Genomic DNA, 25416 nt, shown 5'->3' on the forward strand with positions numbered 1-25416 from the left:
ATGCTGGCAGACATGAAGTACGGTCTGCATATGATATCTTCGACACCGCCTCCAGAGTTTCGGTGGCAGGAATTAGTGCGAGGAGATGGGCCTGGCTAAAGTCTTCAGACCTCAGACCAGAAGTACAGGACAGGTTAGTTGACTTGCCCTGTGCTGGGGATAATCTTTTTGGAGAAAAGATTCAAGAAGCAGTGGCGCAGCTCAAGGACCACCAAGAGACTCTGCACCAGCTCTCATTACTGCCTTCTGATCTCTCTTCTAAAAGATCCTTTAGGAGAGACTCCAAGAGACAAGTCTACAAGCAAAGGAGATACTAACCCCAGCGTCCAGGGGTTGGCCTTCTAAGCCTTACCAAAAAAGCCAACCCAGTCAACCTCGAGTAAAGAAGTCACAGCCAGCTCCCGAGCCAGGTCCAGCATCTGGCTTTTGACTCCTTCTTAGAGAGCAGTACCCAGCCTCCACTTCCGACTATTCCCGTCTGAGGCCGGTTGTGCCAATTCTCCAAACCTTGGCACACAGCCATCACAGATCAGTGGGTACTCACTGTAGTAACTCAAGGTTACCACTTCAACTTTCTCTCTGTTCCACCAGTTTCCCCACCTCGGCTGACATGGGGAACATCTGACCACTCATCACTCCTGGAGCAGGAGGTCTCCCTCCTCTTCCAGTCCCGAGCAATAGAGCCAGTGCCCCTCTCCCAACAGGGGCAGGGGTTCTATTCCCGGTATTGCCTGATACCAAAAAAGTCAGGTGGTGTTCGCCCAATACTGGATCTTCGCACCTTAAACAAATACCTACAAAGAGAAAAGTTCAAGATGGTGACCTTGGGTTCTCTTCTTCCCCTTCTCCAAAGGGAAGACTGGCTCTGCTCCCTAGACCTCCAGGACACCTACACACACATTTCAATTACTCCGTCACATCGCAGATTCCTGCAGTTCCTAGTAGGCCCAAAACACTTCCAATATCGAGTGTTACCATTTGGCCTAGCATCTGCCCCACGAGTCTTCACCAAGTGCCTCGTAGTGGTAGCTGCCTTTCTCAGGAGTCAAAGTGTCCACGTCTACTCCTATCTCGATGATTGGTTGATCAGGGCTCCCACTCATCAAACTGCACTGAAGTCCCTACTTCTCACTTTGCATACCCTGATCTCCCTAGGGTTCCTATGCAAAACCCAGGCTAGTTCCTTCTCAAAACCTGTCGTTCATAGGGGCCGACTTGGACACTCCAAAAGTGAAAGCCTTCCTACATCGGGATCGAGCTTTCACTCTCGCTTCTCTGGCCCATCGACTGCAGTCTCGACAACTTTCAACTGCACGTCATTTTCTGGTCTTACTGGGTCATATGGCATCCCCGGTGCATGTCACTCCCATGCCTCACCTTGCCATGAGAGTTATGCAGTGGACTCTAAAATCGCAGTGGATTCAGTCTTCTCAGCCAATGTCCACTATTGTCCACATCAACAAACAGCTCTGCTTATCGTTGGCCTAATGGGCAGACCAATTCAGTCTGCTACAAGGCCTTCCATTTCAGGTTCCAGAACCTAAAATAACCTTGACAACAGATGCTTCCAGCCTCAACTGGGGTGCACATGTTGGAAATTGCAAACTCAGGGCATTTGGTCTTCAGAGGATGCCAAACACCAAATACATTTTCTGGAGCTTCATGCAATCAGATATGCTCTCAGGGTTTTTCAGTTTCACCTTTCCAACCAGGTCATCCTGATTCAAACAGACAACCAGGTGGCCATGTGGTACATCAACAAGCAAGGGGGAATGGGCTCCTACCTTCTGTGGGCAGAGGCACTTTCCCACTCGATGTATCTCAGGGCCACCTACATGCCGGGAGTGGAAAATGTAATGGCAGACAAGCTGAGTCGCACTTTTCAACCGCTCGAGCGGTCACTCAACCCCACTGAAGCGGACTCAATATTCCAATGTTGGGGTTACCCTCACATAGACCTCTTTGCGTCAATTCACAACCGCATAGGAAACTTCTGCTCTCTCACTCGCAGCCAACACCCGCAGCCAAGAGACGCTTTCTCCCTCTCATGGACCAGCGGTCTCCTTTATGCATATCCTCCACTTCCACTCATTTCAAAGATTCTCGTGAAGTTGCGAAGGGACAAGGGGCTAATGATTCTGATAGCCCCTCATTGGCCACCCCAGGTCTGATTTCCAATTCTCTCAGGGTGTTTCAGGATCGCCTTTCCAACCAGGTCATCCTGATTCAGACGGACAACCAGGTGGCCATGTGGTACATCAACAAACAGAGAGGGATGGGCTCCTACCTACTGTGTCAGGAAGCGGCACAGATATGGGCGGAGGCCCTCTCCCACTCGATATACCTCAGGGCCACCTACTTGCCAGGAGTGGACAATGTGTTGGCGGACAAGCTGAGTCGCGCCTTTCAACCGCACGATTGGACCCTCGACCCCACAGTAGCGGTCTCAATATTCCAATGTTGTGATTATCCCCACATAGACCTCTTTGCGTCATCTCAAAACCGCAAAGTAGAGAACTTTTGCTCTCTCACTCGAAGCCAACACTCACAGCCAAGAGATGCGTTCTCCCTCTCATGGGCAACCGGTCTCCTATATGCATTCCCTCCACTTCCACTTCTCTCAAAGACTCTTGTGAAGCTACGTCAGGAAAAGGGAACCATGATCCCGATAGCACCTCACTGGCCACGCCAAGTGTGGTTTCCGATACTTCAGGACCTCTCCTTTCACAGGCATATTCCCTTGGGAAAGGACCCGCTTCTGATCACTCAGAACGATGGGTGCTTGCGCCACCCCAATCTTCAGGCCTTATCCCTGACGGCCTGGATGTTGAAAGGTTAATTCTTCAGCAACTCAACCTTTCGGAGCCTGTTTCCCGTGTCCTGATTGCTTCACGGAAGCCTTCCAAGAGAAAATCTTACCTTTATAAGTGGAACAGATTTAAATCATGGTGTTCTGCTCAATCCTTTGATCCTTTTACCTGTTCCACCACTAAGATTCTGGACTATTCTGGCACTTGTCAGAATCAGGTCTTAAAACTTCTTCTATCAGAATGCATGTCAGTTAGGTAACTGCCTTCCATAAAGGTGTTGGGGATGTTCCTATTTCAGTACAACCCTTTGTAACACGATTTCTGAAGGGCTTGCTCCACCTCAAGCCTCCACTGCGCCCTCCGGCCCCTTCTTGGGACCTCAATCTGGTTTTGGGTCGGCTCATGAAACCACCATTCGAGCCTCTCCAATCCTGTGATCTTCGTTATCTCACATGGAAAGTGATTTTTCTTTTGGCGATCATATCCGCTTGCAGAGTTAGTGAGTTACAGTTCCTAGTTACCTATCCGCCTTACACTAAACTTCTGCATGACCGGGCAGTACTCCGCACTCATCCTAAGTTCTTGCCTAAGGTAGTATCGGAGTTTCATCTTAATCAATCCATTATACTACCTACCTTCTTTCCCAGGCCCCATTCCAATCCAGGAGAACAGGCTCTGCATACCCTTGACTGTAAACGGGCTCTAGTGTTCTATCTAGACTGTACAACTGCCCACAGGAAAAGCACTCAATTGTTTGTCTCTTTCCATTCCATCAAATTAGGGCAACCTGTGGGTAAGCAGACTCTCTCCTCCTGGTTAGCGGACTGCATGTCTTTTTGCTATCAGCAAGCAGGCATTCCACCTCAAGACCGTGTTTGTTATAATCCTGGAAGTGGACCCCAGTTCCGAGGTAGAGTTAGCGCTACCCCAAAAGGGTATAACCCTTTTAGGTCTCTGCCGACGGAGGGCAAGGCCTGAAGATGCAGATTTTGAATGAAGACTTCACCCTTGAGGCTCGTGATTACCCCAGGAGGAGCCCGTAGGAATCCGGCCGCTGGGACTTAAGAGACTCACCGAAAACTGATTGTAGGTCTGGATGCAGGCGCCACCTGCGGGTCGTGGATTCCAGATAGCTGGCGCCTCCAGCAGGTCATAGACAGTCCAGGAGCGGGAGTAGAAGGATAATCAAGAGCCGGTCCAAGGGTCAAAATCCAGAGAAGGGTCGTATGCCAGTCCAGAAGTGAGACGGGAGAATGGTCCGAAGCCAGTCCAGGATCAAATCAGAAGAAAGGTCCGAAGCCAGTCCAATATCGAGCCAAGAAGATCACCACAGCCGGTCCGAAGGTCAATAGCCAAGAAGTCAGTCCAACAGAAAGCAGGAGCAGGACGTGGAGCAGAACGGAACCAAGAACACGGAGCACAGGGAAGCTCCCTCCAGAGCCTCAATACCAAGGCAAGGTCTGAGGAGCAGACCTTGCCTTAAATACCCAGTAACAGGAAGGAGTGCAGAGGAGGAACCACGACAACTTCCTGTAGTGGTTCCTTTAAATTTAGCTGTCAACCGCGCGCGCAGCCTTAGTCATCCCCAGAGGGGGGCGGAGCCAACCCAGCAGGAGAGGAGCCATGCCGGTCTGCCGTGACCGGCGGCCATGACAGTTGGTCCCGACCACGGACCACCTCAGCCGGTGACCATAACAGTGTTAAAGCACACTCTGTTAGAGCCATGGCAACTTCAGTAGTGCACCTACGCTCGGTGCCGCTTCCTGATATTTGTAGGGCTGCTCCCTGGAGTTCTCTCCATACCTTCACAGCCCACTATTGTTTAGACAAGGCTGGAAGACAAGATTCCATCTTCGGCCAATCTGTCTTGCACAACCTTTTTGCAACTTGATGTACCAACACCCTTCTGCCTGCCCGTTAGGGTTCAGGATGCCCTCTACCAAATTCCACCCCAGTTGTTGTGTCTGTTGCATGTCTTTGGGTACATTTGGTGCATACTCGGACATTTTCAGCTTGGTACTCACCCATATGTGAGGACTACCATCCTGCTTGTCCTTTGAGAAAGCAAATGTTGCTTACCTGTAACAGGTGTTCTCACAGGACAGCAGGATGTTAGTCCTCACGAGACCTGCCTGCCACCCCACGGTGTTTGGGTTCATTACGTTTTATTATTTTATTTTTGGCACTTCCTATAGCTATAAACAAGACTGAAGGGGTTCCCCTGCTGGCTGCAGGTTTAGTGCCATGCTAGGCATGCCCAGTAGGGGCCAGTCAAAGTTCTAGAAAATTTGACAAAAGTGTTCGGTGATTGGACTCCATCCTGTGATTTCACCCATATGCGAGGACTAACGACCTGCTGCCCTGTGAGAACACCTGTTACAGGTAAGCAACATTTGCTTTTTGTTCCTTCGTAACTATAACATTTTACATTGTTTGTAGTTTTCTATTGCTTTTAAATATTGTCTTTATCTGATTGTGCTTATTTTTGTATTCTTTTGAAGGTGTTGACATATCATGGATTTTATGATGAAAACCTTGAATGGGTTGGCTTAGAAAACATTCAGATTGTAGCTTCCATGTCTGCTGGTGGAACAGTAGGAAGACATAAGCTTACATCTAGATTTACATCTGTGGTCCGAATTTGTGCAGTTGAGTAAGTACCTGTATCAGCTCAAATGTACAGATCAAATATTAAACTATTTTATTTTAGTATAATTTCCAAGAGAGTGGGAGAACTTTTGTGATTGAGGAATAATTAAAAACATCTATCCAGTAAAATAACATCCTCTGTAAATATCAGATTGTTTTATTATATTTCTATTTGTCTTTCTTCTTTGACTTTTGCTAGTCTTTTCTTTTTCATTTCTTTATTCACATTTTGTTGTATTTTTCTATTGTTAGAAAAAATAGCAAGAACCAAGGCAGCTCTGGCAGTGAGCACACATATTTTTGATAGATTTGGGGTCACAGCATCATCTCCACTGGCTAATCTACCTACACTTCTGCGTGATATTAAAGTATATTTTTAATTGATGAGCATTTTATAAAAATATCACTAAGCGGTAAAAATGAGAGAGAGAAAAAAGTAGTAGAATTCCCTGGGCATTAATGTAAGCAATCAGACACTCAGAGAAAGAAAGTAAAGTCAACCCAAAATGGACTGTGGTTTGAGATGAGTGCATCGGGGTACAGATGACATGTAGATACCAAATCATCGATAGAAATATGAAATGCTCCATGAAATATGCCATAAGAAACATAAGAAATTACCATCAAGGGTCCATCAAGCCCAGCATCCTGTTTCCAAAAGTGGCCAATCCAGGTTACAAGTACCTGGCAAGTACCACAAAACTAAGTATATCCCATGCTACTGATGCTAGTAATAGCAGTGTCTATTTTGTAACAGGCCGATACAGTACAGTGCACTCTGGTGGAGCGCACTGTTAAACCGCAGTTGGACGTGCGTTTTCGACGTGCTAGCTTTACCCCTTATTCAGTAAGGGGTAATAGTGCGTCGGAAACGCGCGTCCAACCCCCCCCCCCCCCCCCCGAAACTAATAGCGCCCGCAACATGCACATGCATGTTGATGGCCCTATTAGTTATTCCCGCGCAATTCAGAAAGTAAAATGTGCAGCCAAGCCACACATTTTACTTTCAGAAATTAGCACCTACCCAAAGGTAGGCGTTAATTTCTCTTAGCACTGGCGATATGAAGTCGGAGGTCCCAAAAGTAAAAAATAATTTAAAATTTAAAATCTGCCCGCGTCTCGCGGGTTGAAAACCGGACGCTCAATTTTGCCAGCGTCTGGTTTCCGAACCCGTGGCTGTCAGCGGGTCCGAGAACCGACACCGACAAAATTGAGCGTCGCCTGTCAAACCCGCTGACAGCTGCCACGTCTGTCAAAAAGCTTGATTAATAGCAGGTAATGGACTTCTCCTCCAAGAACTTATCCGAACCTTTTTTAAACACAGCTACACTAACTGCACTAACTACATCCCCTAGCATCAAATTCCAGAGTTTAATTGTGCGTTGATTGAAAAAGAACTTTCTCCGATTAGTTTTAAATGTGCTACATGCTAAATTCATGGCGTGCCTCTAGTCCGTCTATTATCCGAAAGAGTAAATAATCATATCACTTTTACCTGTTCTAGACCTCTCATGATTTTAAACACATAAGAACATAAGAACATAAGAAAATGCCATACTGGGTCAGACCAAGGGTCCATCAAGCCCAGCATCCTGTTTCCAACAGTGGCCAATCCAGGCCATAAGAAACTGGCAAGTACCCAAAAACTAAGTCTATTCCATGTAACCATTGCTAATGACAGTGGCTATTCTCTAAGTGAACTTAATAGCAGGTAATGGACTTCTCCTCCAAGAACTTATGCAATCCTTTTTTAAACAAATCTATACTAACTGCACTAACCACATCCTCTGGCAACAAATTCCAGAGTTTAATTGTGCGATGAATAAAAAAGAACTTTCTCCGATTAGTTTTAAATGTGCCCCATGCTAACTTCATGGAGTGCCCCCTAGTCTTTCTACTATCCGAAAGAGTAAATAACCGATTCACATCTACCCGTTCTAGACCTCTCATGATTTTAAACACCTCTATCATATCCCCCCTCAGTCGTCTCTTCTCCAAGCTGAAAAGTCCTAACCTCTTTAGACTTTCCTCATAGGGGAGTTGTTCCATTCCCCTTATCATTTTGGTAGCCCTTCTCTGTACCTTCTCCATCACAATTATATCTTTTTTGAGTTGCGGCGACCAGAATTGTACACAGTATTCAAGGTGCGGTCTCACCATGGAGCGATACAGAGGCATTATGACATTTTCCATTTTATTCACCATTCCCTTTCTAATAATTCCCAACATTCTGTTTGCTTTTTTGACTGCCGCAGCACACTGTACTGTCAATTTCAATGTGTTATCCACTATGACACCTAGATCTTTTTCTTGGGTTGTAGCACCTAATATGGAACCCAACATTGTGTAACTATGGCATGGGTTATTTTTCCCTATATGCATCACCTTGCACTTATCCACATTAAATTTCATTTGCCATTTTGATGCCCAATTTTCCAGTCTCACAAGGTCTTCCTGCAATTTATCACAATCTGCTGGTGATTTAACTACTCTGAACAATTTTGTGTCATCTGCAAATTTGATTAACTCACTCGTCATATTTCTTTCCAGATCATTTATAAATATATTGAAAAGTAAGGGTCCCAACAGATCCCTGAGGCACTCCACTGTCCACTCCCTTCCACTGAGAAAATTGCCCATTTAATCCTACACTCTGTTTCCTGTCTTTTAGCCAGTTTGCAGTCCACGAAAGGACATCACCCCTATCCCATGACTTTTTACTTTTCCTAGAAGCCTCTCATGAGGAACTTTGTCAAACGCCTTCTGAAAATCCAAGTATACTATATCTACCGGTTCACCTTTATCCACATGTTTATTAACTCCTTTAAAAAAGTGAAGCAGATTTGTGAGGCAAGACTTGCTCTGCGTAAAGCCTTGCTGACTTTGTTCCATTAAACCATGTCTTTCTATATGTTCTGTGATTTTGATGTTTAGAACACTTTCCACTATTTTTCCTGGCACTGAAGTCAGGCAAACCGGTCTGTAGTTTCCCGGATCGCCCCTGGAGCCCTTTTTAAATATTGGGGTTACATTTGCTATTCTCCAGTCTTCAGGTACAATGGATGATTTTAATGATAAGTTACAAATTTTTACTAATAGGTCTGAAATTTCATTTTTTAGTTCCTTCAGAACTCTGGGTGTATACCATCCGGTCCAGGTGATTTACTACTCTTCAGTTTGTCAATCAGGCCTACCACATCTTCTGGGTTCACTGTGATTTGATTCAGTCCATCTGAATCATTACCCATGAAAACCTTCTCCATTACGGGTACCTCCCCAACATCCTCTTCAGTAAACACCGAAGCAAAGAAATCATTTAATTTTTCTGCAATGGCCTTATCTTCTCTAAATGCCCCTTTAACCCCTCGATCATCTAACGGTCGAACTGACTCCCTCACAGGCTTTCTGCTTTGGATATATTTAAAAAAGTTTTTACTGTGAGTTTTTGCCTCTACAGCCAACTTCTTTTCAAATTCTCTCTTAGCCTGTCTTATCAATGTCTTACATTTAACTTGCCAATGTTTATGCTTTATCCTATTTTCTTCTGTTGGATCCTTCCAATTTTTAAATGAAGATCTTTTGGCTAAAATAGCTTCTTTCACCTCCCCTTTTAACCATGCCGGTAATCGTTTTGCCTTCTTTCCACCTTTCTTAATGTGTGGAATGCATCTGGACTGTGCTTCTAGAATGGTATTTTTTAACAATGACCACGCCTCTTGGACATTTTTTACTTTTGTAGCTTCTCCTTTCAGTTTTTTTCTAACAATTTTTCTGATTTTATCAAAGTTTCCCTTTTGAAAGTTTAGCACGAGAGCCTTGGATTTGCACACTGTTCCTTTTCCAGTCATTAAATCAAATTTGATCATATTGGGGTAGATTTTCAAACTATGCGAATAGGCCTACTTTTGCTGGCGCATCAGGCGCAAGCAAAAGTACGCTGGATTTTAGTAGATACGCGCGTATCCACTAAAATCCTGGATCGGCGCGCGCAAGGCTATCAATTCTGTATAGCCGGCGCGCGCTGAGCCGCGCAGCCTACCCCCATTCCCTCCGAGGCCGCTCCGAAATCGGAGCGGCCTCGGAGGGAACTTCCTTTTGCCCTCCCCTCACCTTCCCCTCCCTACCTAACCCACCCACCCGGCCCTGTCTAAGCTCCCCCCTTACCTTTGTCGGGGGATTTACGCCTCCCTCCGGGAGGCGTAAATGCCCACGCGTCAGCGGGCCTCCTGCGCGCTGGGACGCGACCTGGGGGCGGGTCCGGAGGGCGCGGCCACGCCCCCGGGTTGTCCCGGGCCGTAACCACGCCTCCGGGTCCGCCCCCAAAACGCTCCCGGCACGCCCCCTAAACGCCACGCGGTTCGGGCCCGCCCCCGACACGCCCCCGACACGCCCCCCTCGGAGAACCCCGGGACTTACGCGTGTCCCGGGGCTCTGCGCGCGCCGGTAGGCCTATGTAAAATAGGCTCACCGGCGCGCAGGGCCCTGCTCGCCTAAATCCGCCCGGTTTTGGGCTGATTTAGGCGAGCAGGGCTCTGAAAATCCGCCCCATTATGATCACTATTGCCAAGCGGCCCCACCACCGTTACCTCTCTCACCAAGTCCTGTGCTCCACTGAGAATTAGATCTAAAATTGCTCCCTCTCTCGTTGGTTCCTGAACCAATTGCTACATAAAGCTATCATTTATTCCATCCAGGAATGTTATCTCTCTAACGTGACCCGATGATACATTTACCCAGTCTATATTGGGGTAATTGAAGTCTCCCATTATTACTGCACTACCAATTTGGTTAGCTTCCCTAATTTCTCTTAGCATTTCACTGTCCATCTCACCATCTTGACCAGGTGGACGGTAGTATACCCCTATCACTATAGTCTTCCCTGACACACAAGGGATTTCTACCCATAAAGATTCAATTTTGTATTTAGTCTCATGCAGGATGTTTATCCTGTTGGACTCTATGCCATCCCGCACATAAAGTGCCACACCTCCTCCCGAGTGCTCCTCTTTGTCATTGCGATATAATTTGTACCCCGGTATAGCACTGTCCCATTGGTTATCCTCTTTCCACCATGTCTCTGAGATGCCAATTTAAGTCTATGTCATCATTTACTGCTATACATTCTAATTCTTCCATCTTACTTCTTAGACGTCTGGCATTAGCATACAAACATTTCAAAGTTTGTTTTTTGTTTGTATTTTCATTCTGTTTTTTAATTGATAGGGATAAGTTAGAAATTTTTAGCTCAGGTGAGTTTTTAGTTACAGGCACTTGGACTACTTTTCTAATTATTGGAACCTCACTGTCGGGATGCCCTAATTCTAATGCATCATTAGTATCCTTTAAAGATACCTGTCTCCGAACCATGCGCTGCTGAGCGACTGTCGGCTTTCCCCTTTGTTCTAGTTTAAAAGCTGCTCTATCTCCTTTTTAAAGGTTAGCGCCAGCAGTCTGGTTCCACCCTGGTTAAGGTGGAGCCCATCCCTTCGGAAGAGACTCCCCCTTCCCCAAAAGGTTCCCCAGTTCCTAACAAAACTGAATCCCTCTTCCTTGCACCATTGTCTCATCCACGCATTGAGACTCCGGAGCTCTGCCTGCCTCTGGTGACCTGCGCGTGGAACAGGGAGCATTTCAGAGAATGCTACCCTGGAGGTTCTGGATTTAATCTTTCTACCTAAGAGCCTAAATTTGGCTTCCAGAACCTCCCTCCCACATTTTCCTATGTCGTTGGTGCCCACATGTACCACGACAGCCGGCTCCTCCCCAGCACTGTCTAAAATCCTATCTAGGTGACGCGTGAGGTCCGCCACCTTCGCACCAGGTAGGCATGTTACCAGGCGATCCTCACGCCCACTAGCCACCCAGCTATCTACATTCCTAATAATCGAATCACCAACTATGACGGCCGACCTAACCCTTCCCTCCTGGGCAGTAGGCCTTGGGGAGATATCCTCAGTATGAAAGGACAATGTATCACCTAGAGATCAGGTCATTGCTACAGGATCCTTTCCTGCTACACCTGGTTGGTGCTCTCCCATCATGAGACCTTCTTCCTCCAAGGAAGCAGCAGGGCTGCCAGTCTGAAGTTGGGACTTGACTACTATGTCCCTGAAGGTCTCATCTATATACCTCTCTGTCTGCCACTCTAGCCTCCAGAGATCAGACTCGTTCTCTGAGAGCCAGGAGCTCTTTGCATCGCATGCACATGTACAACTTCTCACCGGTGGGAAAAAATCATACATGTGACACTTGATGCAAAAGACTGGGAAGCCCCCCTCTTGCTGCTGGACTGCTGCCTTCATCTCAATTTTTATCATGTGGCAATGTGGCAATTACCCATACACTAAGAAGATCTCATGCCACTGATGTAATTAATAGCAGTGGCTATTCCCTAAGTAAACTTGATTAATAGCCGTTAATGGACTTCTTCTCCAAGAACTTATCGAAACCTATTTTGAACCCAGCAACACTAACTGCACTAAACACATCCTCTAGCAACAAATTCCAGAGCTTTATTGTATGTTGAGTGAAAAAGAATTTTCTCCGATTAGTCTTAAATGTGCTACTTGCTAACTTCATGGAATACTTCTCTTCTCAAGTCAGAAACCTCGGAGTCCTAATGGACAATCAACTCAACCTCAAGAGATTTATTTATAATACCACTAAAGAAGGTTTCTTCAAATTGCAAGTCCTAAAAAGGCTCAGACTGCTTCTACACTTCCAAGAATATCGTTCAGTCCTACAGACTATCATCTTCTCAAAAATAGACTACTGCAATTCCCTGCTACTCGGACTCCCAGCTAACACCTTAAAACCCCCTACAGATCCTACAAAACGCCACAGCCAGGATACTTACAAAAACCAACAAAAGAGACCATATCACCCCCATTTTGAAAAACCTACACTGGCTCCCGATCAAGTTCAGAATCTCTTACAAAATCCTCACCATCATTCACAAATATATCCACAAGCTCATCCCACTGGAACTCAACATCCCTCTTCGACTTCTTATTCCCAATAGACCGGTGAGAACAGCTTACAGGAATACCCTCATTGCCCCAGCCATTAAATCCACTTTAAATAAACGAACTTTATCCAAAGCAGGCCCACAACAATGGAACTCGTTACCCCCTGTACTCCGACAGGAACAATGCCCGATCACCTTCAAAAAGAGACTCAAAACTTGGCTGTTCTAGCAAGCGTTCAATCTATGCCAATAACCTACCACTACTCACTTCCTTCCTTAGTTATTATGTCTCCTGCAGAATACACCAATATCATCACGCCAGTTAGCATTAGCAGCTTATCTACTCGCAGATTGTCTAGTCTGATCACTATCTAATTTTGTTTAGATGATTCAAGTCTAACTATTGTCTAGCCTGTTACACAAAAATATCACACTATTTATTGTTCATGTTATATGGTGATAACAGTCTCCCAGTTTATTTGTTCCAAGTTATATACTCCTTGTTCTATGTAATAGCATTCTTACATGCATGTTAATGTTAAAATGTAAACCAAATTGATTTGTAACTCTGCTACATGAATTTCGGTATATAAAAATGCTAAATAAATAAATAAATACCCCCTAGTCCTTCTATTATTCGAAAGTGTAAATAACCGATTCACATCTACTCATTCAAGACCTCTCATGATCTTAAAGACCTCTATCACACCCCCCCCAGCCGTCTCTTCTCCAAGCAGATCCCTGAGGCACTCCAAGCTGAGTGCCTCAGGGATCTGTACTTGGACCGGTGCTATATATATATATATATATATATATATATATATATTGAAAAGCACCGGTCCAAGTACAGATCCCTGAGGCACTCCACTGTATATAATATATATACATATTTTTCTGTCTTTTAACCAGTTTGTAATCCATGAAAGTATATCGCCTCCTATCCCATGACTTTTTAGCTTTCTTAGAAGCCTCTCATGAAGGACTTTGTCAAATGCCTTCTGAAAATCCAAATACACTACATCTACCGGTTCACTTTTATCCACATGTTTATTAACCCCTTCAAAAAAATGAAGCAGATTTGTTAGGCAAGACTTCCCTTTGGTAAATCCATGTTGACTGTGTTCCATTAAACCATGTCTTTCTATATGCTCTACAATTTTGATCTTGAGAATAGTTTCCACTATTTTTCCCGGCACTGAAGTCAGGCTCACTTGTCTATAGTAACCCGGATCGCCCCTGAAGCCTTTTTTAAATATTGGGGTTACATTGGCCACCCTGCAGTCTTCAGGTACAATGGATGATTTTAATGATAGGTTACAAATTTTAACTAATAGATCAGAAATTTCATTTTTGAGTTCCTTCAGTACCCTAGGATGCATACCATCCGGTCCAGGTGATTTGCTACTCTTTAGTTTGTCAATCTGGCCTACTACATCTTCCAGGTTCATAGTGATTTCATTCAGTTCGTCTGACTCATCACCCCTGAAAACCATCTCCGGAACTGCTATCTCCCGAACATCCTCATTAGTAAACAGGGAAGTAAAGAATTCATTTAGTCTTTCTGCAATGGCCTTATCTTCCCTAAGAGCCCCTTTAACCCCTTGGTCATCTAATGGTCTAACCGACTGCGTCACAGGTTTCTTGCTTTGGATTTATTTTAAAAACGTTTTTATTTTGAGTTTTTGCCTCTATGGCCAACTTCATATCAAATTCTCTCTTCACCTGTCTTATCAATGCTTTACACTTAACTTGACAATGCTTATGTTTTATCCTATTTTCTTCAGATGGATCCTTCTTCCAATTTTTGAAGGATGTTTTTTTGGCTAAAACAGTCTCTTTCACCTCACCTTTTAACCATGATGGTAATCGTTTTGCCTTCCTTCCATCTTTCTTAATGTGTGGAGTACATATGGCCTGCGCCTCTAGGATTGTATTTTTAAACAATGTCCATGCCTGTTGAACACTTTTAACCTTTGCAGCTGTGCCTTTCAGTTTTTTTCTAACTATTTTCCTCATTTTATCAAAGTTTCCTTTTGAACGTTTAGTGTTAGAGCTGCAGATTTACTTATTGTCCCCTTTCCAGTTATTAGTTTAAATTTGATCATGTTATGATCACAGTTGCCAAGTGGCCCCAGCACCGTTACCTCTCACCAAATCCTGCGTTCCACTAAGAATTAAATCTAAAATTGCTCCCTCTCTTGTTGGTTCCTGAACTAATTGCTCCATGAAGCAGTCGTTTATTACATCCAAGAACTTTATGTCTCTAGCAAGTCCTGATGTTACATTTACCCTTTCAATATTGGGATAATTGAAATCCCCCATTATTACACCTCTATCATATCCCCCCTGAGACTTGTCTTTTCGAATCTGAACGGTCCTAACCTCTTTCGTGTTTCCTCATAGGGGAGCTGTTCCATCCCCTTTATCATTTTGGTCGCCCTTCTCTGTACCTTCTCCATCGCAACTATATCTTTTTTGAGAAGCGGCGACCAGAATTGTACACAGTATTCAAGGTGCAGTCTGTCTCACCATGGAACAATACAGAGGCATTATGACATTTTCTGTTTTATTCACCATTTCCTTTCTAATAATTCCCAACATTCTGTTTGCATTCTTGACTGCCGCAGCACACTGAACCGAAAATTTCAATGTATTATCCACTATGACGTCTAGATCTCTTTCCTGGGTGGTATCTCCTAATATGGAACCTAACATTCTGTAACGATAGCATAGGTTATTTTTCCCTATAAGCATCACCTTGCACTTATCCACATGACATTTCATCTGCCATTTGGATGCCCAATTTTCCAGTCTCACAAGGTTGTCCTGCAATTTATCACTCTCTGCTTGTGATTTAACTACTCTGAATAATTTTGTATCATCTGCACATTTGACTACCTCACTCGTCGTATTCCTTTCCAGATCATTTATAAATATATTGAAAAGCAGGGGTCCTAGTACCAGATCCCTGAGGCACTCCACTTCCCAGTCCCCTCCACTGAAAAAATTGTCCATTTAATCCTACTCTCTCTTTCCTGTCTTTTAGCCAGTTTGTAATCTACGTAAGGACATCGCCACCTATACCATGACTTTTTACTTTTCCTAGAAGTGTCTCATGAGGAACTTTGTCAAATGCCTTCTGAAAATCCAAATTCACAACATCTACCGGTTCACCTTTATCTACATGTTTATTAACCCCTTCAAACATTTGAAGCAGATTTGTGAGGCAAGATTTACTTGCTTTGGGTAAAGCCTTGCTGAGTTTGATCTATTAAACTGTGTCTTTCTGTATGTTCTGTAATTTTGTTATTTAGAAAACTTTCCACTATTTTTCCTGGCACTGAAGTCAGGCTAACTGGTCTGTAGTTTCCCGGATTGCCCCTGGAGCCCTTTTTAATTATTGGGGTTACTTTAGCCACCCTCCAGTCTTCAGGAACAATGGAGATTTTAATGATAGTTTAGAAATGTTAACTAATAGATCTGAAATTTCATTTTTGAGTTCCTTAAGAACCATGGGGTGTATACCATCCGGTCCAAGTGATTTACTACTTTTCAGTTTGTCAATCAGGCCTACCACATCTTCCAGGTTCACCGTGATTTTATTCAGTTTATCTGAATGATTACCCATGAAATCCTTCTCCACAATGCTTATCTCCCCAGCATCATCTTCAGTAAACACCGAAGCAAAGAAATCATTTAATCTTTCCGCGATGACCTTATCTTCTCTAATTGCCCCTTTAACCCCTTGATATCCAATGGTCCAACTGACTCCCTCGCTGGCTTTCTGCGTCGGATATATTTGAAAAAAAATTTTCTGTGAGTTTTTGCCTCTACGGCCAACTTCTTTTCAAATTCTCTCTTTGCCTACCTTATCAATGTCTTAGATTTAACTTGCCAATGCTTATGTTTTATCTTCTGTATTTTCTTCTGTTGGATCCTTCTTGCACTTTTTGAATGAAGATCTTTTGGCTAAAATAGCCTCTTTCACCTCACTTTTTAACTATCCCAGTAATTGTTTTGCTTTCCTTCCACCTTTCTTAATGTGTAGATTACATCTGGAATGTGCTTCTAAGATGGTATTTTTTAACAATGTCCACGTCTCTTTCACACTTTTTACCTTTGTAGCTGTTCCTTTCAGTTTTTTTCTAACTATTTTTCTCATTTTATCAAAGTTTCCCTTTTGAAAGTTTAGCGCTAGAGCCGTGGATTTACTTACTGTCCCCCTTCCTGTCATTAATTCAAATTTGATCATATTATTATCACTGTGGCCAATTGGCCCAACCACTTCTGTCACCAAATCCTGGGCTCCTCTGAGAATTAGATCTAAAATTGTTTCCTCTCTCCTCGGTTCATGATCAAATTGTCTCAAAAACCTGTGCTTTATCTCTCTAGCATGTCCTGATATTACATTTACCCAATCAATATTGGGGTAATTGAAATCTTCATCTAGACAGGTGCAGGACAGAAAATGAAGTTCCATTCAAAATTCAAACGTGTATTTATAACGTGTATAAATACACGTTTGAATTTTGAATGGAACTTGAATGGAACTTCATTTTCTGTCCTGCACCTGTCTAGATGAATACTTGCTTATGTGCAAGGTTGGCTTCTGTTGATTGTTTGGTAATTGAAATCTCCCATTATTACTGCACTACCAATTTGGTTAGCTTCCCTAATTTTTCTTAGCATTTCATCTTGGCCAGGTGGACGGTAGTATACTCCTATCACTATACACTTCCCCAACACACAAGGGATTTCTACCCATAAAGATTTGATTGTGCATTTAGTCTCATGCAGCATCTTTATCCTGTTGGTCTCTATGCCATCCTAGACATAAAGCGCCACCCCGCCTCCCATATGCTCCTCTTTGTCATTACGATATAACAGTGGGGAACAATTTTTAACATAATTCCTGTTGAGTTTGATTTTTCAGCTGTTTTAGCTTAAATTGCCATGCTGATTTCAAAACTGCAGTTATTTTTTTTCTATCATGTCAAGGTTTTTCTCTACAGCTTATCTTAGGCCTGGATTTATCAAAATGCACTAAATATCGCATGTGATAGGAAAAAGGGGTGTGTTTCATGGTAATAGGCTGTTTATAGGATAAAGGCCGGTGTGTTTGATGGGTCACAGATTCGACAGCTCATTAAAGATGAACATTTCATCGGAACAATGTCAGAACTCCAAAAGAATGCTTGGTTGTCATTCATAAACCTTGTCAAGGACTTTCTTTGAAATACACGAGCACAGAATTACACCGAAATTGTCCAGAAACTCTTGGAGAGCTTCAAAATGCTTCGTTGCAACATGAGCATCAAAGTGCATTTTCTGCATAGCCATCTTGCTGACTTCCCGAAAACCTTGGTGCAGTCAGTGATGAGCAAGGTGAATGATTCCACCAAGATTTGAAGGTCATAGAGGCGCACGTTATCAGGGTTGATGGGATGTACGTATGATGGCAGACTATTGTTGGAGCATCAGGTGAGATTGTCCACAGATTGAATACTGCCGGAAAAGCTATAAGTGTAAATTTTTACCTTAATATGTATGTTTGGTAGCAGAACTTTACTACTTGTACACAATTTGAGTTACAGTAACAATATAATAGCCTTTGTATGAATAAAATAACTCTAAATAAACAGTATATTCAGGTAATTTTTTCTTTTATTTCCTTTGTATGTACATTTTGTATGATTTTTTTGGACAAAGGGTGGGTATCCTGTACCTTAAAAAGTTGACATGATAGAGAAAAACTGGGATCATTTTTGGATTCAGATGTCAAAAGTTAGTCAACAATATATCAAAAAAGAATCATATACAGCAACGTGAATATAGCAGGACGGGTTCACCCTCATAAATGAGTGGCTGTACATATACACCCAAAAGGTGTTTCAAATCTCTTATGCACTTGGGGGGTAATTTTCAAAAGGAGTTACATGCGTAAATGTAGCTACTATTGTAGCAATTTTCAAAAGCCATTTACTCAAGTAAAGTGCACTTATGTGAGTAAATCCTATAGACAAGTCAATGGCATATATTGTAGCAATTTTCAAAAACCCACTTACTCAAGTAAAGTGAATTTACTCCAGTAAACCTGGTTTTTACTCGAGTAAATGCTTTTTAAAATCAGGCCCTTGTTTTGTATGTGCAAGCACTCTTATTGTAATCATAGGGTGTTCCAATTTTTCTTTTTTTATAAATTTTTTTGGTGTGAAAGTCCTTTTTATTCTAAATCACGTTAACATCTAAGGAAAAATACTGAATTTTGAAAAAGGTAACTTATCCCTTTTTTTTTGTTCTAATATTTATTTATTTATTTATTGATTGATTGATTCTTTTATACCGCGGTACATATAGACATACATCACCTCGGTTTACAGTGTAACAATAAATTAGCAACAGGCTTTACATGTAACAGTTTAAAAAAAACAGTAAAACATTTGACAGCAACAGGCTTTACAGAAACAAGGGTTTTAAAGATAATATGCATACATCATTAAATATCAAACAATAAAATATAAATAACCATGTATTCGCAGGAGCAAATTAACTGTCAGCAGCGAGACCAATGTCACATTGCATACCATAGCCTAAATTGAGTAACATCGGGGGGGTATGGAATAGCAGAATGTAAATACAAAATGCGAGGAAAAGAACTTGGAGCCAGTGAGGAATAATAAGGGATAGCTGAATTTTTAGGTTAGATGAGATTCATAGAGTGAATGCTTGTTCAAACAACCATGTTTTAAGGTTTTGTTTGAAGGTTTTGTGACAGGATTCAGGACGCAGGTCCAACGGCATGTTGTTCCAGATTTTGATACCCGCTATGGAGAATGAGAATATCACTAAATCACGGAAAAATGCACTTATCTTTTCCAGGAAATGATTTGGAGCAAAAGTTAGTCAAAAAGAAGTGTCAGATCTAACTGTTATGAACGCTGCCTGCGGGTTCCCCCGCGAGCAGGCACTTTACCCCATGCTGCTCCCGACGCGGCTGGATGCCGCCGAAGTCGGGCCTTCATTGCGGCACGGAGCTGCCGCCGATGTCCTGGTTATGCCCAGAGCTGGTGGCCACAATCACCGAGTCCATCTGGCGGCTGGAGCCTGCGTCTGGGCCCAGCCCTGCTCTTCCACGCTGACGTCGGTGCAGGGCCACTTTCCATGGTCCTGCACAGTTCCTGCTTCCTTCTAGGCACGCGGCCGTGCCTCTCTACAAGATTTAAAGGGCCCACGGCTGGAGAAGCCCTGGGCCCCACCTATGAACTGTTTCCTGTACCAGCCCTATAAAAGGGCTGTTCTTGCAATTCCTCTTCGCCTTGCATCGAGTTACTTCGCTCCTGGAGGATTCTGCCTTCTAGCGCTCCTCGTCTCATCTAGGATTCTGCCTTCTAGGAGCTCCTCGTCTCATCTTGTCTGCTTCTTGCCATGTCTTAGTTGCTTGAGGTCCTCGTCCAGGTCTCCTGACGTCTCGCTTGCTGGTGTTCCTGCCCTCCTTGGTGTTTTGCTTCTGTGCTCTTGAGCCTTCCATTCTGCCGGCCGTGGATCTCCGGGTGACGCTTCTCCGTCTTGGGAGATGCTGGCAGTGGTCTTCGGTCCTGTGCTCCTGAGCCGTCCTGTCCTGCCAGCCTCTATGGTGCTCCGGATGACACTGGCTCCGTCATTGAAGTCCCGCCTCGGATGGATTCCTTCCTGCGCTTGTCCCGCTCTCTGCGTGGTCCATGACCAGCCTCCTTGGGCTGTGTAGGGCGCGCAGTGGGACAGAGTGGTCTGCCACCAGCCCATTAGGTCCGCCCGCGAAGGTGGGCTGAGCAGGGCACCCTGAGAGACAGTGCCAATGTCTACCTTCCCAGCTTCTCGTCTCGTCTGGACTTCGTCAAGTTCTTCGTCTTGTCTGTGATGCCGTCGCATCAGCCTTGGTATCATGCCGTCGCATCAGCCTTGGTGTCATGTCTTCGCATCAGCCTTCATCTGTGATGTCTTCACCCTAGTCATAGTCTCATGTCTTCGTGTCAAGGCCTCCGTCTGCCCTCATCCTCAGGCTGGCCTGCTGCTCCATGCCGATCTTAAGTGGCAGGTCCGAAAGGGCTTGGAACGGTCGGAGGACTGTTTACCTTCCAACATCTTCTTATTGGCCTTGGGAGCTTGCAGGCCCGGCAGAGGGTAAGACCGTGTCTCTGCCATGCTGGAACACGTTGCCATCACTCGGTTCGGCCTTGGATCCATGTGGGGTCAGGCTGAGGCCCACGGGCCCACAAAAAATACCCATGACACGTAACACTAACTCAACGAAAATTGTGTTCCCGTTAAATTTGTACCCCGGTATAGCACTGTCCCATTGGTTATCCTCCTTCCACCATGTCTGTGAGATGCCAATTAAGTCTATGTTATCATTTACTGCTATACATTCTAATTCTCCCATCTTCTTAACTTCTGGAATTAGCATACAAACATTTCAAAGTGTGTTTTTTGTTTGTATTTTCATTCTGCTTTTTAATTGATAGGGATAAAATGGAATCTTTTAGCTCAGGTGAGTTTTTAATTACAGGCACTTGGACTACTTTTCTTATTATTGGAGCCGCACTGTTGGGATGCTCTAATTTGAATGCGTCATTAGTATCCTTTGAAGATACTTCCTTCTGAACCATGCGCTGCTGAATGACTGTCGGCTTTTCCTTTTGTTCTATAAAAGCTGCTCTATTCTCTTTTTAAAGGTTAGCGCCAGCAGCTGGTTCCACCCTAGTTAATTTCCCTTAGGAAAAGACTCTGCCTTCCCCAAAAGGTTCCCCAGTTCCTTACAAAATTGAATCCCTCTTCCTTACACCATCGTCACATCCGCGCATTGAGATTCTGGAGCTCTGCTTACCTCTGGGGACCTGTGCGTGGAACAGGGAGCATTTCAGAGAATACTACCATGGAGGTTCTGGATTTCAGCTTTCTACCTAAAATTCTAAATTTGGCTTCCAGAACCTCCCTCCCACAGCACTGTTTAAAATTCTGTCTAGGTGATGCATGAGGTCCACCACCTTCACACCAGGTAGGCATGTTACCAGGCGATCTTCATGACCACCAGCCACCCAGCTGTCTACATTCCTAATAATCGAATCATCAACTATGATGGCCGACCTAACCCTTCCCTCCTGGGCAGTAGCCCTGGGAGACAAATCCTTGGTGCAAGAGGACATTGCACCACCTGGAGAGCAGGTCCTTGCTACAGGATCCTTTCCTGCTGCACCGGGTTGATGCTCTCCGATCATGAGACCATCTTCTTCCAAGGCAGCACCAGGGCTGCCAGTCTGGCCTCCAGAGATTGGACTCGTTCTCTGAGAGTTAGGAGCTCTATGCATCGGATGCACAAGTACAATTTCTCACCAGTGGGTAAAAAAATCATACATGTGACACTCGATGCAAAAGATTGGGTGGCCCCCGTCTTGCTGCTGGACTACTGCCTTCATCTCAGATTTGTTCAGTTTCTAGTTAAGTTTTAGGTTTCTATGGGAGTAGGAATGTGTCTAATTAGGTCCTTTAAATGTATTAGTGTATTCACTATATATCTGGTAGTGGCCTACAAGGGAATGATCAATCTCTCAAGAAGGTGTGGAGAATTTGTGAAGTGAAGTTATAAGGCAGAATTTTTTTTTTTTTAGTGTGAAAGTGGTACCTGCTTATAAATTAAAGGATGATCTAGGAGTGGGTGGGAGAAGGGTGGGAGTTTTGGGAAATACAAACACACTAACTTCTTTTTATTAACTGCCTCCTGACTATTTAAAACACAAACACACTAAATAATGTACCCCAATAGTTTACTTCTCCCCAATACTTTTAAAAAATTTCCCAATACTTTTAAAAAATTTTCCTATACTTTTAAAAAATTTCCCAAGCAGAATTTACTGATTTCTTTCAGCCACCAGCAAAGTGATCCTTTCCTCTCAGTGCTCCCAGTAACCTCTCATTCTGCATCTCAGAATTATAAAGAACAGACTCACATTAGCAGGGTATTTGAAACAGGATTGCTTCATAGAGGCCCTCCAAATTAAAGAAAAATAAATGAACACACCCCTTTCTCTTTATCCGACCAAACTAGAGGCATGAGTTTGTGACTTAGTATGAATGAGAGGTGAGTGAAGGCAAAATTGTGAACAAATAATATAAACCTCCACTAATGGAGTAACACTTGCATTTTGAAGCACAAAAGGCAGATTTATAGCGGAGGAGGTAAAGGCAGACACTGGGTATGCATGTGATTAATCACTTAGGGGCGGATTTTAAAAGGAGCGCGAATAGCCTACTTTTGTTTGCGCTCCAGGCGCAAACAAAAGTACGCTGGATTTTAGTAGATACGCGCGGAGCCGCGCGTATCTGCTAAAAACCTGGATCGGCGCGCGCAAGGCTATGGATTTTGTATAGCCGGCGCGCGCCGAGCCGCGCAGCCTACCCCCGTTCCCTCCGAGGCCGCTCCGAAATCGGAGCGGCCTCGGAGGGAACTTTCCTTTGCCCTCCCCTCACCTTCCCCTCCCTTCCCCTACCTAACCCACCCACCCGGCCCTGTCTAAACCCCCCCCTTACCTTTGTCGGGGGATTTACGCCTCCCGGATGGAGGCGTAAATCCCCGCGCGTCAGCGGGCCTCCTGCGCGCCGGGACGCGACCTGGGGGCGGGTCCGGAGGGCGCGGCCATGCCCCCGGGCCGCCCCGGGCCGTAGCCACGCCCCGGGCCCGTCCCCGGAACGCTCCCGACACGCCCCGAAAACGCAGTGCGGTTCGGGCCCGCCCCCGACACGCCCCCCGACACGCCCCCTCCGAAAACCCTGCGGCTTACGTGAGTCCCGGGGCTCTGCGCGCGCCGGTAGGCCTATGTAAAATAGGCTTACCGGCGCGCAGGGCCCTGCTCGCCTAAATCCGCCTGGTTTTGGGCGGATTTAGGCGAGCAGGGCTCTGAAAATCTGCCCCTTAAAGTATACTAACTTATACATTCATCAGTCCAAAACCTCCACCTCTTGCAACTTGTTATTAAAATATCATGCCTTTAATAGTAATTTTCTCAGTTAGTTATTAAAAATGTTTACAAATTTTTTCAAGTTCATGAGTTCCAAAATATGAACCCATATTTTCCCAAAAAACAAGCACTCATCTATGTATATTTCAAAAACTTTGTATTTCAAAAACTGATAGCTGGTTAAGGTGAAATGAAACTGTTCAAATTATTTTTAACTCAGTCTTTGATTTCTAAAGTGTAAATCCGTCTGTTCCTAACGAATTATAACAATTCAGAACAACACTTATCTATGTGTAATTCAAATGTCTCTGTCTTTCAAAAACCCAGTATCACAAAAACTGACTACTGTATGGAATATTAAAAGATAATTTGAACAACCGTACATATGGAGCACACCACCACTTAAATTGGCAAAGCGGAAAGGACCTCATACTTTATAGGTTTGCAAACTCATATGTTTCACAAACAGTGGTTAAACTTTTGCGAAAGTATTTTTGCCCCTGAGGAAGGAGATCTTCCAAAACACGGGTTGTGTCAGGCAAAATCAAGTTATCTGAAAATTATCTGCCTACATTGCTATATAAGTGTTTCTGGTTTTATCCAGTAGTAGTTTCATATTAATTTAATAAATATAATATTTGTGGCATTCAAAAAAAGGGGCAAAGTAATAAAATATGAAAACGAAGGCCCGATGATTATATATTTATTGGATACAAGTGTTGTGCTCCGGGTGTGGATCCTTGGGCCGACCGGCAATATGGGACGGTCGGAAGGCAGACACACACAGTGCGGGATGGATCTTCACCTGGAAACCCGTGACCCCACCAGAGGAGCTGTTAGGGCCCGGGTCGCTAGGACTTAGGTGGCTTCGCCCTGGAAGTCCGAGGTCCCCCCAGGAGGAGCCCGTAGGGACCCGGACCGCTGGGACTTAGGAGAGTCACTGGTGTGAGGGAAAACCGAGGACGGACAGAAGTCTGGACTGGTAGCTGAAGACAGGAACGAGGAGGTGTGCCGGAGTCTGGGTATGCAGCTAGTAGTGGCTCCAAGAAGCGAGCCAGAGTCGAGGCAGGCAGTGAACAGGCAGAGACGTGAAACAAACCAGGATCAAGGCAGGCAGCAGGCAGGCAGAATCGTGAGACAAACCAGGATCAAGGCAGGCAGCAGGCAGGCAGAATCGTGAGACAAACCAGGATCAAGGCAGGCAGCAGGCAGGCAGAATCGTGAGACAAACCAGGATCAAGACACGCAGGATAGTAGCAACTAACTCTCTCCGAGGAGTGACCACGTTGCAAGGCAAAGCAAAGAAGAACGCTGCGGGTTTAAATCCCCCTCCGGGGCTGACGTCAGAAGGAGGGCGGATCGGCACATCCGGGTGCTGGGAGCTCAAAAGGACAGCCCTCGCGCGCGCGCATTCCCCCGCAGGGGGCGGAGCTATCCTCGGGCTTGCCGGCGTCCCCACGAGGAGGACGCCGCTGCCATGCGGCCAGGCCGACCCGGAATCGCGCGGCTCGCGGCGCAGGGAGGAGACCCGCGGGGAAGGTAAGAGCCCTGGTCGCTGCGTAAGCGACTGGGGTCGCAACATACAAGAACACGTAAGTGGTGCCTTAAAGTAAAGCTATTCACAAAAAATACTTTCTGAAAAGGTTAACCGCTGTTTGTAAAACATATGAGTTTGCAATCCTATAATGTATGAGGTCCTTTCCGCTTTGCTGATTTAAGTGGTCCCTCGTCCCAGAGATGAGGGACCAGGTGCTGGATCACTTTGAAAGAGGTGAGGGGGCCAAGCTGCAGGTCTGCCACGGCCGGCGCACGTAACACAATGGGCACACCTCTCCCTCCCATCCCATCTCTTTCTTGGTAATCTCATTCCCCTATCCTGTCCCAAATAGTTCTTCTCACCAGTTTTTCTTTCTCCCAATTCCTTTGTCATGTCATTACCATTGTCTGTCAATTCCCCTACCATGTCACTAAGAGTTGCGTTCTCTCTCAGTTCCTTCAC

At 44.7% G+C, this 25416-nt stretch overlaps 1 protein-coding gene across 1 annotated transcript in view; it reads left to right on the plus strand.

The window, feature by feature from the left end:
* The window catches only part of DYNC2H1 (dynein cytoplasmic 2 heavy chain 1), a 1848033-nt gene that overhangs the window by 689151 nt on the left and 1133466 nt on the right, over positions 1 to 25416 (plus strand). The window contains exon 44 of the mRNA XM_029602426.1: positions 5312 to 5463. Coding sequence (XP_029458286.1) covers positions 5312 to 5463 — 152 coding nt within the window. The remainder of the gene's footprint in view (positions 1 to 5311; positions 5464 to 25416) is intronic.

The sequence above is a fragment of the Rhinatrema bivittatum genome, chromosome 5 (assembly GCF_901001135.1).
Source record: "Rhinatrema bivittatum chromosome 5, aRhiBiv1.1, whole genome shotgun sequence".
Classification (NCBI taxonomy): Eukaryota; Metazoa; Chordata; class Amphibia; order Gymnophiona; family Rhinatrematidae; genus Rhinatrema; species Rhinatrema bivittatum.